The following is a 12,981-nucleotide window of genomic DNA, read 5'->3' as shown; positions in this document are numbered from 1 at the left end:
ATACTAAATACAGCCGGTTGTGTTGACAGAAATAGCTGGTTTCCAGCAATTTGAATTGCTGGAAATCAGCATTAACGTTCCTGCATCAGCATTAAATGTTCCTGGAAAGTCAGCGGGATAAAAACCAGCAAAAAATTGCTGGTTTCCAGCAAAAAAAAAAAAATTGCTGTGCAGTATTTATATCTCACGTAGTCCTCGTGGAAACCCTCAAAAACTTTACTTTGTTTCTACAAACCACATTTGGAAACAGAAAAAAACATGAAATCAAGTTAATAAAAACTCCTGTTTTGTTGCTGAAAATGTGAGCCAGTTTTATTTAAAAGTCAATAATCGTACAGCACCAGTAATTGCATCTCTGCTTAAATGTGAGGTGACAGTTTTTTCATAAGGGAAAAGTGTTCCTGAATGCGCCTACGGTCGTTTGAAGAAATGGCTGACAAGACAACATATTTAATCAATGCATTTTGAAGAAGATACGCTTTGAACATAAGGCACGAAAGAAAGAAGCTCAAAACAAAATCTTGGGTGGTTTTTGTTTCTAATTCTAATAAACTTAAAAAGGAGAACAAATTTAAGCTTTTATGAAGATTTCATCACAAAGAACGCTTCATAATGATCAGAGAGTGGAATAAGAGAGTGATAATGTTGTATGCCCCCTTCATGTTTGTAAAATGCCTCTATTCTAAAATAACAGTTATAATAGAATGAATATACGATTTCTGTCATTAAAACTTCGAATCAAAGCTCTAATTAACATATTAAGAAAGAATTGAAGGTCTCAAAACATATTTGTTAAAGTTTTTCTTATGGATGAACTGCCTCCACAATATGGCGACGCTAACTTTTGTTTTACTTTATAAAATTATAAAAGATGAAGTTTTTTATAAAACTTCATGTCGTATGAAAATTATCAATCACCAGGACTTTCAATGAAATTATACGGAAATATTGCCACTGCCAGAAAAACAAAAATTTTGACCAAAACATAAATAGGCGCATTTAGCTCGTTCCTCATTTTAGACATCAGTTATAATAATATAATTTTCTCGAAAACTAAAGAGATTTTAACATCAAAATCACTCCAATGTACATAGAACAAATGTCTGCTCAGTGCTCGTGTATACACACAAAAAAAGCATAGTAAAATTACTAAATCCGTGGTTTAAACGAACAACAGGCGACCATATTTTTGAGTCAAATATGTTTTGTTGTTTATAATACCTTACGCATAGCTATTTTACCATGTGCTCAATTTGGCTGCGCATAGTAAATTCGACTGCGTTTTAGTAAAATTGTCAATGAAATGATGCATTGTTTTACTTCGTCCCTAGTAAAATTAATATGTTTCATGATGCAATTAGTATGTGTTATGATAAAGATTAGGAGGAGCGAGGAGCTTGATTTAAATAGTAAAATTACTATGTATGTTTGTTTGTTTATTTGCATGCATGCATTATGACATTATTTGAAACATGAAAATTCACACTTCCGACACACGTCGGTCAATGTTAGTGTGTTCTCCCGATGCTCTGGAATGATTTTCAAAGTTATGTAATTATAAAGTAGCTCAAAATTAGTTTTTTTTACAAACGGGTTTGATGATTAATGATCCTGAATTAGTGTAAACAACAAGAATGTTTACCATAGTAAAATGATCATACGCACTTATGTTTTTGAGTCAAATATGTTTTGTTCTCAAAAGTACGATGTGCGTAGTATTTTGTTGATATGAATTGGTGCCACAATGTCAAAATTACTATGCGGACGGTAGTTGTGATAAAAATTATGATGAAATTATCATGACCATAGTATTTTCGACAACAACCATTGAGAGTTATAGAAAATTACCAGGTATATAGTAATTTCAATATTGTTTCATGCGCACTTTCACAAAATCAATGTTAAACTTTTCGTGGTTGAAAATACTATAGCGCTGAAATGGTAAAATTATCATGACAGCGTCTTTGGGATGACCACTCAATTTTTTTCCGTGTATATAGTTTTTGTACACATATTCGATGTAATATTTGAGAAAATCAGGGGTGAAATTATGAATCTTATTCGATTCGAGATACTCGTTTCGAGTTTCAACTCGAATCGAATTAGAATCGTTTTACGTATCTCATTTGAGTTCTAAATTTAACGTACTAAATTTCAAGTAAACCGGGTAGTAGATAATTTCGAAAAGTTCCATTCGAATCGAGCTCGTTCAAGATCGGTAATGCCAAAGTCGGTCGAATTGAACGAAACTCGATTGTTTCGAGTTCCATAATACCGCCCCAGTATTCTGCTTAAAAGGCACATAAAGCCTGCTTCTCCCAACACGTGCTCACTCACAAACAGCACTCTCGCACATGTTCAGTTGAGCTTGTGTAACGGTCAATTCAAATTAGTTCGTTTCCCGAAGTTGGCTGTACCGAACGTACAGTGAAGGCTCGCTCCGTACCTGTCAAGTTCGGCTCCCTTTCGGTTCGCAGCTCGACCAATCAGAAAGCACCAACAAATGCCGACGAATCGCCGCCTGTCAGAATACGACACGAACGAAATTGACTGACCCGATAGGTAGAAGACGACCAAAAGATAGAATCTGATGACGGGACACGGAATTCCCTGAAATTACAGGCCAAAAAAATTGGCAAATTTGTCTTCTTCAGTTAAGCTTTTGAATAGTTTGTAGTTGAAGTAAATCTTAAGGGAAATAACGCACAGTTTTGGGGTCAGTCCAGGGCTAGGTGGGGTTTGATTCGTGAAAGTCGTGTGAAAAAGTAGTTCCAGCTTACGGTTTTATATCACAGTCACTATGAAATTCGGAGTGTGGAGTACGGTTCTTTTATATTTGGTGTTGGCATTCCTTCTGGAGGAAGCCTCCGCTGGTAGGGATTTCTACAAAATCCTAGGCGTACGGAAAACTGCCAACAAGAATGAAATTAAGAAAGCTTACAGGTATGTACAAATCTTAAAATTGTTTTCATCGATTTATGTTGATGAAAGTATCCTCCCACCCAAGTCTCGAAAGTTAAAATCACAAACCTATTGGAGGGAATGTGATACAGTAGAACCATGCTTATCTGAGTTTCGGCGTTATCCGAGCATTCATACAAGATTATCGCATTCACCGAGCTATGCCCCTGGAAATATGCAGAACCGGTGCAAAAAGGATGGTGTTTTCCTTGTATTTCGTGTTATCCGAGGGTTCACTTATCCGAGGTGATTCTTACTGTATTTAGGTAAACTATCTGTTCATAAGGCGAACAAGATAATTTATTCAAGTTTTAGAGATTTTCAAACCGATTTTACTATCAAGATTCTCTCAAAAATAAAAACCTATACGTAAACCAGAGTTTTTTTTCTAAATGGGTGTATTTCGTACGAAGAGTAATTCGATGTATTTGATCTGAAGATTATCTTGATACAAACATAAAAATGTATGAGTTTTTGTTTTTTAAACAAACGTCTTGTAGTAGGTAATATCTTCTAAATTAATATGATGCAATTCTAATTTTTGTATACTTATATGAATTAGAAAATTGATTCCTAATGCCTTTCAATATATTCTTATCACTGAGACTTATAGCCTTAAAGGTAGTTCATTTGTGCTTATGGGTAATATGGGTAAAGCAAAAGAAAATTACAAACTACATATTTTTAATAGATTTCTCAAACACAAAATCGTACAAGACTGACAATAGTTTGTGCTTTGAATCGATTAGCACGATATCAAAATTTTGATTATTAAACCTTATCAGTTGGAACTAAATAGTATTTCGCATTTTGCAGAAAATTAGCGAAAGAGCTACATCCGGACAAAAACAAAGACGATCCGAATGCTTCGGAGAAGTTCCAAGATCTAGGGGCGGCCTACGAGGTCCTATCGGACGAAGACAAACGCAAACTGTACGACCGATGCGGGGAGGAATGCGTCAAGAAGGAAGGCATGATGGACGGAGGCATGGATCCGTTTGCTCAGTTCTTCGGAGATTTCGGATTCGGTTTCGGTGGCCAGGAACAACGGGAAACACCGAAGGGTGCCAACATCGTGATGGACCTGTACGTCAGCATGGAAGAGCTGTACAATGGAAACTTTGTGGAAATTACACGGAATAAACCGGTCATGAAACCGGCCAGCGGCACTCGAAAATGTAACTGCCGGCAGGAGATGGTCACGAGGAATTTGGGCCCCGGTCGGTTCCAGATGATGCAGCAAACCATTTGCGATGAATGTCCGAATGTGAAACTGGTCAATGAGGAACGTACGATCGAGATTGAGATTGAGCAGGGCATGGAAGACGGTCAGGAAACGCGATTCAGCGGCGAAGGTGAACCTCACATTGATGGAGAACCCGGGGATCTGATCATGAAAATTAAAACCATCCCGCATCAGCGATTCGAACGACGAGGTGATGATTTGTATACTAATGTCACCATAAGCCTTCAGGTTCGTACTTAAGAAAATCAAGATAACAAGCCTAAGTTTTACCGTAACATTTTTTCCTTACAGGATGCCCTGGTAGGGTTCACGATGGATATCGACCATCTGGATGGCCATAAAGTTAGCATTGTTCGGGAAAAGATCACCTGGCCGGGGGCGAGAATCCGCAAGAACGGTGAAGGTATGCCCAACTACGAGAACAACAACCTTCGAGGCACCATGTACATCACCTTTGATGTGGAGTTCCCCAAAACGCAACTGAGTGACACGGAAAAAGAAGGTAATATACCTACTTATTCTTTCTTATTTTTGTAATTTACTGATAAGAAATTTTCATTTTTCAGACATTAAAAATCTTCTCAACCAATCATCGATCAATCGAGTCTACAATGGGCTGCGGTTTTCGTAAAACAAAAGACTTTAGGATCAACCTTAAATAAATATCGATCTAGAGAAAAACAAATAAAAAGTGTTTTCGAGTCTAAGTTCGTTTAGACTTCGAAACAGGTCTTTATTTTCTGTAGGGATACATTTGTGACGCTTGCTATTAATTTATTTACTACCTGTTTTTTTTCTCAGTAAGGAAAAAGATCCAACACTAAAATAGTTTGTTCACCTTAGATTATTCGTTTTCTGATTTCTTGTCTCGTTTTATGTGTAAACGAATTGGTAGTTGAACAGAGAATTTTGCTATTTATCTTACAAACTATGTTTTGTAAATATGTGCTTTAGGATAATTAATTAAATACAACTCAATGGTAAAAGTCGAGCTTTTTTGTTTTCTTGTTTGTGCATTTGAAAATTTATCCCTGAAACTTATTCAATTTGGAATGTACGGTCATACATACCTCTTAAAGTGATCCTGCAAGTAAAAGTTAGTAGAATATCGTTCTTGTGTCGTTAGTTAATCAATATAGACATTATGAGTTTTATCATATGTTTGTCTTTCTCTCATTTTTTTTAAATACATAGTTATTTATAGTTTTGAAAGTTTAACTTGTTTTTTCATGTTTTTAATTTTTTTTTCTTATTTCGCTGTCTTTGTTATTTTTTAAAACTCGGAGTAGTTTTTCATTCCAAATTTGTTATTTTTAGGACCACCCTTGTAGAAAACAATTGTACAATCTTAACAAAAATTCAAGTATTAAATGCCTCATAAACATCAAAATTGATCACATGTGGTTTGAAGCGAGTTGGGTTTTCAAAAAATTTTTAGACCATTATAAACTTTTCGAAATTGGTATAAGATTTCCAAATCTCATGTATCCTCAAAGTGAACCGGGAAAACGTCTAGGTGGCCGATTGGTTAGTGTGATAAGACGGTAATCGCTGGTCCATTGGTGGCATGGGTATGATTCCCAACTCGGTACACCTCTGTCACTTCACTGAATAAGGTGACTAGAGTTCCGTGACTGTGAGGTAACTCGACTATCATCACCTCACGCGCGGTGCAGAATAAGGGTCATGGCCATGTCTTTTCATAAAGATAAAAAAATCCGGGTACAACTTTGGTATTTCGTTGCTTTACTGGGAAACCGGAAACCTTAAAAAAAATTAAAATATTTTCATAATTCCTCAGTTTAAACTAATATGCATTTCCAACCAAAGCATCTCATAAACTCAATAATTTAAAGAAAGTCAACCTTTAAAAATTCTTTTGAGAGGTTTTAAAATACGTAAGCCCATTGAAAAAGAAAATAGAGAGATGTTTTTTAGTAAAAATTAAATTAACTTTGTTAAGTTTTACGGTTTTTTTAACAAAAGGATTTTTTCACACCTAACAGTCTTTGATGCCTAAATCGATAGCAAATAGTAGGCAAAATTAACTATTTACCGATGCCAAGATGATAAATTAAATGATAATTGAGTGTTATGTTTTTTTTTTCCCGATGTCAAAACTAGGTTTCATTAAAGGATCATTATGCTAAAATTCGATGACAAACCAATATCAAATTAAAGCATCGATAGCTATGGATGGCACGATAAGGTGTTGATTTTACTACAGCAGCTAAATAATTAAGGATCCATTTACTTTCATAAATTAGAAAAGGTAGATCAAAATTATGACATGATTTGGTATCCAATTAACATCAGGTTTATTAAGGTTTTTGGATTTAAATTAGGTAACCCTCCAAAGCTGTTCGGGTCAATATGACCCAAATCGCTCATTCCAAACAACTTTATCATCATTCCAATATACTGAAGAACTGGGAATTTTGACAGACCAAGTATGTTCTATGAAAATAATTATCAAATTAACGATAAATAACTAAAATTTGAGTTTTAAAAATCGGTTCATTGGAAATGAAATACAGCTAAGCAAAGCCAAAATTGGATGTCGTTTTTTAAAAGTGTGATTTTTTTTTCTACCGATAGATCTTAGATAGCGGTCAAAACTTTTATTGGACTCTAACATAGCTATACATTGTCGGATAGATGGATTCTTGATGATTTCAAACATCAATGAAACACTTAAATACAGAAATGCTGTCAGAAGTTGTACAGCGTCAGAAGTATTTTAAAAATAAAATTGATTTTTCGGACTTTATACTTTCTGAACCAGTTTTTGATAATCTGGTAATACATACCCCATGTGGTTTAACTATAGGTGGGGACAACCAAAAACTTTAGTGTTAGTTTGTTGTATCCATACAGTTGTTTATGAACGATTGTGACGTAACACGACGCCGTCGCGGTGGCGAACGTTCAACGCACCAAGGAAGCCGTAGCAACGTCCCAGAATGTTTGTTATTGACGTTGAAGCATGTTGCTAAATTTTCGAGATGCCGTCGTGTTTTGAATGCATAATTATTCTCGGTGCGTTTAAAATTTAATTTTTCAATTTCATTTTTCGGGTTCTCGAAGTAGTTTGACGGATTCCGCTGCAAAAGGGAGTAGTTTGCTCCCAAAATTCTGTCCGGCAAAAACTCTTCTGAAATCGGAACCAGCAACAACGGCTGCGTTTTGGTGCGTCAAAAGTTCCTAGAAGAAACTGGCGGAGCAAAATAAGTTGTGGACTTAAGAGGAATCCGTTCGAACTTAGTTTTTAAATAGAAATCTTTGGTCTGTTTTCATTTTTTCAGAACACAAATAAAAAATATTTCTTTATTTCATAAACATCTTCTGTTTCAAAAATTCCGAAAATGCAATAAAAAATACAAAAAGTAAGATGTTCTTTTCGATTGAGAGTTCAAATTTTGAATTTCACGTTTCCCATATCCGATATGATACTCAAATCAAGATTTCACACGCAGTTTTCAGGTTCAGGTTAAAGATTGTCTTTTTAAAATAAAGTGCCAGTGCCAGTTTCTCGAATTTCTTACAAAAATTTCATGATTGAACTACTCAAAATGTACAAACAGTACAAGATGTGTTAGTATTTGAAATCATTTGGAAATTATTTAATCGCTTTTGCGAGAAAGGATAATGCAATTCAATTTTGAACATAAGTACTTTGATTATCACTTCCATTTCCATACGTATGAAAATGGTCGTCGCAAGGCGACCTCAACGTCGAGACGCCAATGAACGTTTGTGACGTAGCAATCAAAACATTGAAAAAACTGATTCTCACACTCGTGCAACGGTAGTCTTGTCCCCACCTATACATAAACCACATGGATACATACCGACTTTATTTTGAAATATTGAGTAATAAGAATAAATTACCTATACAATGAATGTAATATCATCAAAATCGGTTAACATTTGCAGCCCGGAGAACGAAATCAAACTACAACTCAAATTTACCTGAAACGGAGATTTTGCAAACGGCTTTGGAAGAGTAAACTGAATACAAATTCAGTCATATCCAGCGTAATGCGCGTATTATTTAGTGTTGATTTCTCTACACAAATAACACACGACGTATTACAGGACACGACACTTAACGTTTTTACTAACGGAAAAAGGAATTAAATTTACCTTTTTTGTCGACCGGTTTCGGGCTCGATGTTGCCCATCTACAGGACGATGTCCGACTGACTAGATGAAGGAAAACACTAATACATGTTCATACTATCCAATAGTATTCGTCGAAGGGTGGTCGGGTTGTTGAAAACTTGGTTTGAGCAGGTTGAAAAGCGGTGATATGATTGGAGCCTCATCCTCGTTCATAAGTGGCCTTTCTAGAAAAGAAGATAACACGGTGAAATTCGGAATTTACCGTAAACCCACGTCAACAGATCGCTATATTACGGTTGATTCAAACCATTTTGGAGCGCAAAAGCAAGCTGCCTTTCATTCGATGGCCCACCGTCTGTACAACATACCGATGGAGAGCCATGAATTCGAACTAGAAAAGCAAAAAATCTTGCAGGCTGGTGAATTAAACGGATACGATCAAGAATTCGTCAGCAAAATCCTCCGAAAACACGAAAGAAAAAAGCTCCGTAGCAACGCAACCACATTCAAACCAGAAAGAGATGAATCCCAAAGAGTCAGCCTGCCGTACCACCCACCACTGACAAATAGTATCAGTAAGATTCTCTCTAAACATGGTCTGAAAGTGGCTTACAAAAGTTCAAACACTTTGAAAGATCGACTGGTTTCTCTAAAAGACAAAGTGCTACCGGAAGAGAGATCTGGAATTTATGAGATTCCATGTCAAAACTGCCCGGCCGTCTATATTGGGCAAACCAGACGGAAATTCAGAACCAGAATCAAAGAGCACAAAAACGCAGTAGATAACAACAGGAGCAACGAATCAAGTGTAGCTGCCCACGCGTCAGAACTTAATCATCACATAGATTGGGGAAAGGTTAAGTTCAAAAAATGTGTACGCAAAGCGTCACATTTAAACGCATGGGAATCAATGTATATCACAACATCGGAAAGGCCACTTATGAACGAGGATGAGGCTCCAATCATATCACCGCTTTTCAACCTGCTCAAACCAAGTTTTCAACAACCCGACCACCCTTCGACGAATACTATTGGATAGTATGAACATGTATTAGTGTTTTCCTTCATCTAGTCAGTCGGACATCGTCCTGTAGATGGGCAACATCGAGCCCGAAACCGGTCGACAAAAAAGGTAAATTTAATTCCTTTTTCCGTTAGTAAAAACGTTAAGTGTCGTGTCCTGTAATACGTCGTGTGTTATTTGTGTAGCATAAGTTTTTACGTTTAGCACAACCAGTAAAATGAGTTGATTTCTCTGTCATAGCAAAACTTGGGATCATTAAGGTATCGTAGTGCTAAAGCATGGATCCTCCAAAATCTGGACGCACTGTTTATTATACCATAGCGCTCCTAGTTGTCGGATCCGGAATGTTTTGACAGTACTTTGTTCGGAAATGTTTCCTCTATCAGTGCTGAAAATTTCATAACGATTCGTTTTGTTCCAATAAAGTTACACGTAATGGAAGCCGCGAGGCGAAAATTATTTTTGGACACCCACGTCAAAAACCCGACGTGGTCTGGTTCAAAAATCGTGAAATCTGATTTTGGGCGGCTTCCTGCCAAAAATTTTACAAAGCCACTGGTCGGGGTGATGTGCCCGTCAAGTACAAATACGTTTTTGCCGATAAGTTGGCAAGAAAGTGTTTGATCTGGCAAGGTATTTGCAGCTGCGGACGAAAAACCCTGGTTTTTGTGAAAAACAAGACCATGGACTCCGAAATGTATAAAAAGGAATGCCTGAAAAACGTTTTTTTCGTACATTAGATCTCACAAAGGACCAGTAAAGTTTTCGCCAGATTTGGCAAGCTGCCACTACAGCTAAGAGGTATGTATCGGGCCAACGGGTGGAATTTGTCGAAAAGGACATCAACCCAGCCAACTAAGCTCAATTCTGGGCAATTGCCAAGCAGAAGATGAAGAAGAATGGTAGGACGACTCGAGATGCATCAGAGATGAAGAGATTGTGGAACAAAATGGCCGCTAAGGTAGTGAAAAGGGTGTCCAAACTATGATGAGTGCTTCTCGACGAAGAGTTCGAAATTTCATCAAAACAACATCGGAATAATTTTTTTCTTATTTTTCCTTTGAAGTGCAATAAAAACTCTACATTTTGATTACAAAACATTTTTATTTCGTTTTTAAAGCTCTGAGATAGACCCTTTTTAATGCGTCCAGATTTTGCGTGATCCATGCTTTATTTACTATGATTTGTTATGAAAATTATTATCATTTTGACCGAATAAAGGAGGTATAATACAAAAATTTTGAACTCATTTATCTTATACAGATCGTTAAATTATGCCAAATTTTGGTTGAAAAAAAAACTAATTGATACCTCGTTTAGTTGCTATTTTTAAAGAAGTTTCAAGAGCCAAGAGATGTCAAATTTTGGGTTGCATTTGATACTTTAAACTGGTATCGTGGTCTCAAATTATGAAGCGGTGGCTTATCAAGAGGTATCATTAAGGTTTCAGTGAAACCTACACTTGGTTTAACTTTTATATCCGTATAAGAAAATTGAGACACAAGTTTTAGCATTGTACCATCTTTATTCGGACATAATGATACCAAATTTTACTACCAGGGCATGATGGCAAAATTAGGTACCATTTTGTCATGAAAGTCTGCTCGTGCGTTCAAGAGTTATCCGAAAAACGTACAGTGTTATGATTCGTTTTCTAAATCATCACAGTTCTTATAATCACAATATTAGAATAATAGAATTTTCATCGAACCCTTACATACTTATACCTCGTTGAACAAATCACTTAATTTGGAAACATTGAGAAACTAGAATGAATTACCTACACAATGAATCTATGACCATCAGAATCGGTCAACATTTGCGGCCACAGGAACGACAACAAACTATAGGTAAAATTTCTCCTAAACGGATATTTTGCGAACAACTATATATCATCTGAGAGGCTTAATTTTTCCTTCAAAACTTCAAAACATTTTCTCATCTTTGGAAAAAAAATGTTTTTTGTTCCGAAAAAAACTCATTTCTAAAATCATGAATTTTTTTGAGATATCAGCCAAATTTTTGTTGTTGAAACTTTGACGCAATACTATGAACTTCGTTGGATGAAAGTATATTGCAGTTGAAATCCGAAGTTTTCACGTTTTTGAAGAATTGTCAGTTTGGTGTGAAAAGATTACCTGTTGAAGGACATTGAAAAGCTTATAGTTCATTTAGAAACGGGATAGTTACGAATGCGTGTATCTAAAAAGCTATTCGTTTGATCGAAATACTTTCTATGAAGGAAATAAAGGTAATCTTATGATAATTCATGAAAAAAAAAAAACATTTATTGTTTTTTGTAAGAAATATTTCTACTTTATTCTTGGTATCTCCCATCGGCCAGCGCACACTTTTTTAATTGATGATATTGATCAGTTTTTCCCACTTATATTTCGTCAAATCAGTATTATGGGTGGCTGCATCTGCATCCTTCATCTTCAATTTCCGCTACTTTTTAGCCCAACACTTCTCTTTTAGAAGAAGCTAAGAACCATTTGGTGGATTAAGCTGTTTCGAAATTAACAAAACTTGATTATTTTTGTGCAACTGAAAATGTTTTACTGGAATTTATGCTGACAAAATCTGACAAAAACGAAGCAAGACCAGCAATGAGATCGAACTTCAAGTTTATCGGTTAGTTTAGATTGTAGGTTGCGAAATATAACATTGCCTCGGTGCGCTATACAGCTTACGAGTTCTGGAACTAGTAAACATTTTTTGTTTGAGGTAAGGGGTTAATGACGTAAATGACTGTCAGCGTAAATATCTCAACAACGAGTTTATTTTAAAATTAGAAAAAATAGATAGGATAGTACTTTTAAAAGGCAACAAAATGCTGTCAAAATGTTGTATGTCCGATAACTAGAAAATGAGCTATCAACAAAAGGAAAAAAATGGTATTTCAAACAAAATCGCTAGCAACCCTGAATTAAGGATGATCCAAAAGGGGTATGTTTCCTATTTCAAACCTTGGGGGCTCTAATTGATATGGAAGCGGTAAAGCTTCCGGCCATCTGCTGAATCTATCCACGATCGTCAGGTTGTATCTTTGGTGATGGTTGATATTCGTAACAGTTCCTTGCAAATTCCTTATTTTTTGTAAGAAATCCTAGCGATACGAGGCTTGTTGTATTATCGATGAGTTGGTTACATTATAAATCGATGAGTACCTGAATCATAATGACGGATAAAATCCGCTCCAATAATTCCTGATGTAACTATACAACAAGTAAAAAGGTTCATAAAAACTCGTGCCGAAATCCTAAGTTTACCTTGAGATCCGGCGCAAAGTGGTTCAAAATCAAAAAAAAAGTTGGAAAAAATTACTAATAAGCTTTTTTGTCAAAGATTATAGGTGGAAAGGTGAAAAAAAATATAAAATTGATTTTTTTTTAAAGTTTGCTTTTTTTCTGGCATTGTTAAAACAGGGTTCGAGCCATATACTGAAAAATTGAATATTTTTCATTTTTCGATACTAAAACTGATGTTTAATGGTGAAGTTGCATATACATATATCGAAGCAAACAATGCTTGGTATACTCTGTATAAAGACTATAAAATTTCCATTTTTGAACCAAACAGCGTTCCACTCAAAGACATCGTATTCAAAATATAGCAAAAACTA

At 35.8% G+C, this 12,981-nt stretch overlaps 1 protein-coding gene across 1 annotated transcript; it reads left to right on the top strand.

Annotated features, from left to right (window-relative positions):
- The first annotated feature begins 2,522 nt into the window (after positions 1-2,522).
- Positions 2,523-5,198, top strand: LOC129745375 (dnaJ homolog shv). The gene is made up of 4 exons (XM_055738430.1): positions 2,523-2,943; positions 3,778-4,435; positions 4,499-4,709; positions 4,774-5,198. The coding sequence occupies exons 1-4, from the start codon at positions 2,801-2,803 to the stop codon at positions 4,836-4,838; spliced, it is 1,077 nt and encodes a 358-aa protein (XP_055594405.1). The 5' UTR covers positions 2,523-2,800; the 3' UTR covers positions 4,839-5,198.
- Positions 5,199-12,981: the final 7,783 nt, after the last annotated feature.

The sequence above is a fragment of the Uranotaenia lowii genome, chromosome 2 (genome assembly GCF_029784155.1).
Source record: "Uranotaenia lowii strain MFRU-FL chromosome 2, ASM2978415v1, whole genome shotgun sequence".
Lineage (NCBI taxonomy): Eukaryota > Metazoa > Arthropoda > Insecta > Diptera > Culicidae > Uranotaenia > Uranotaenia lowii.
This window is presented reverse-complemented; position numbering and strand designations above follow the sequence as displayed.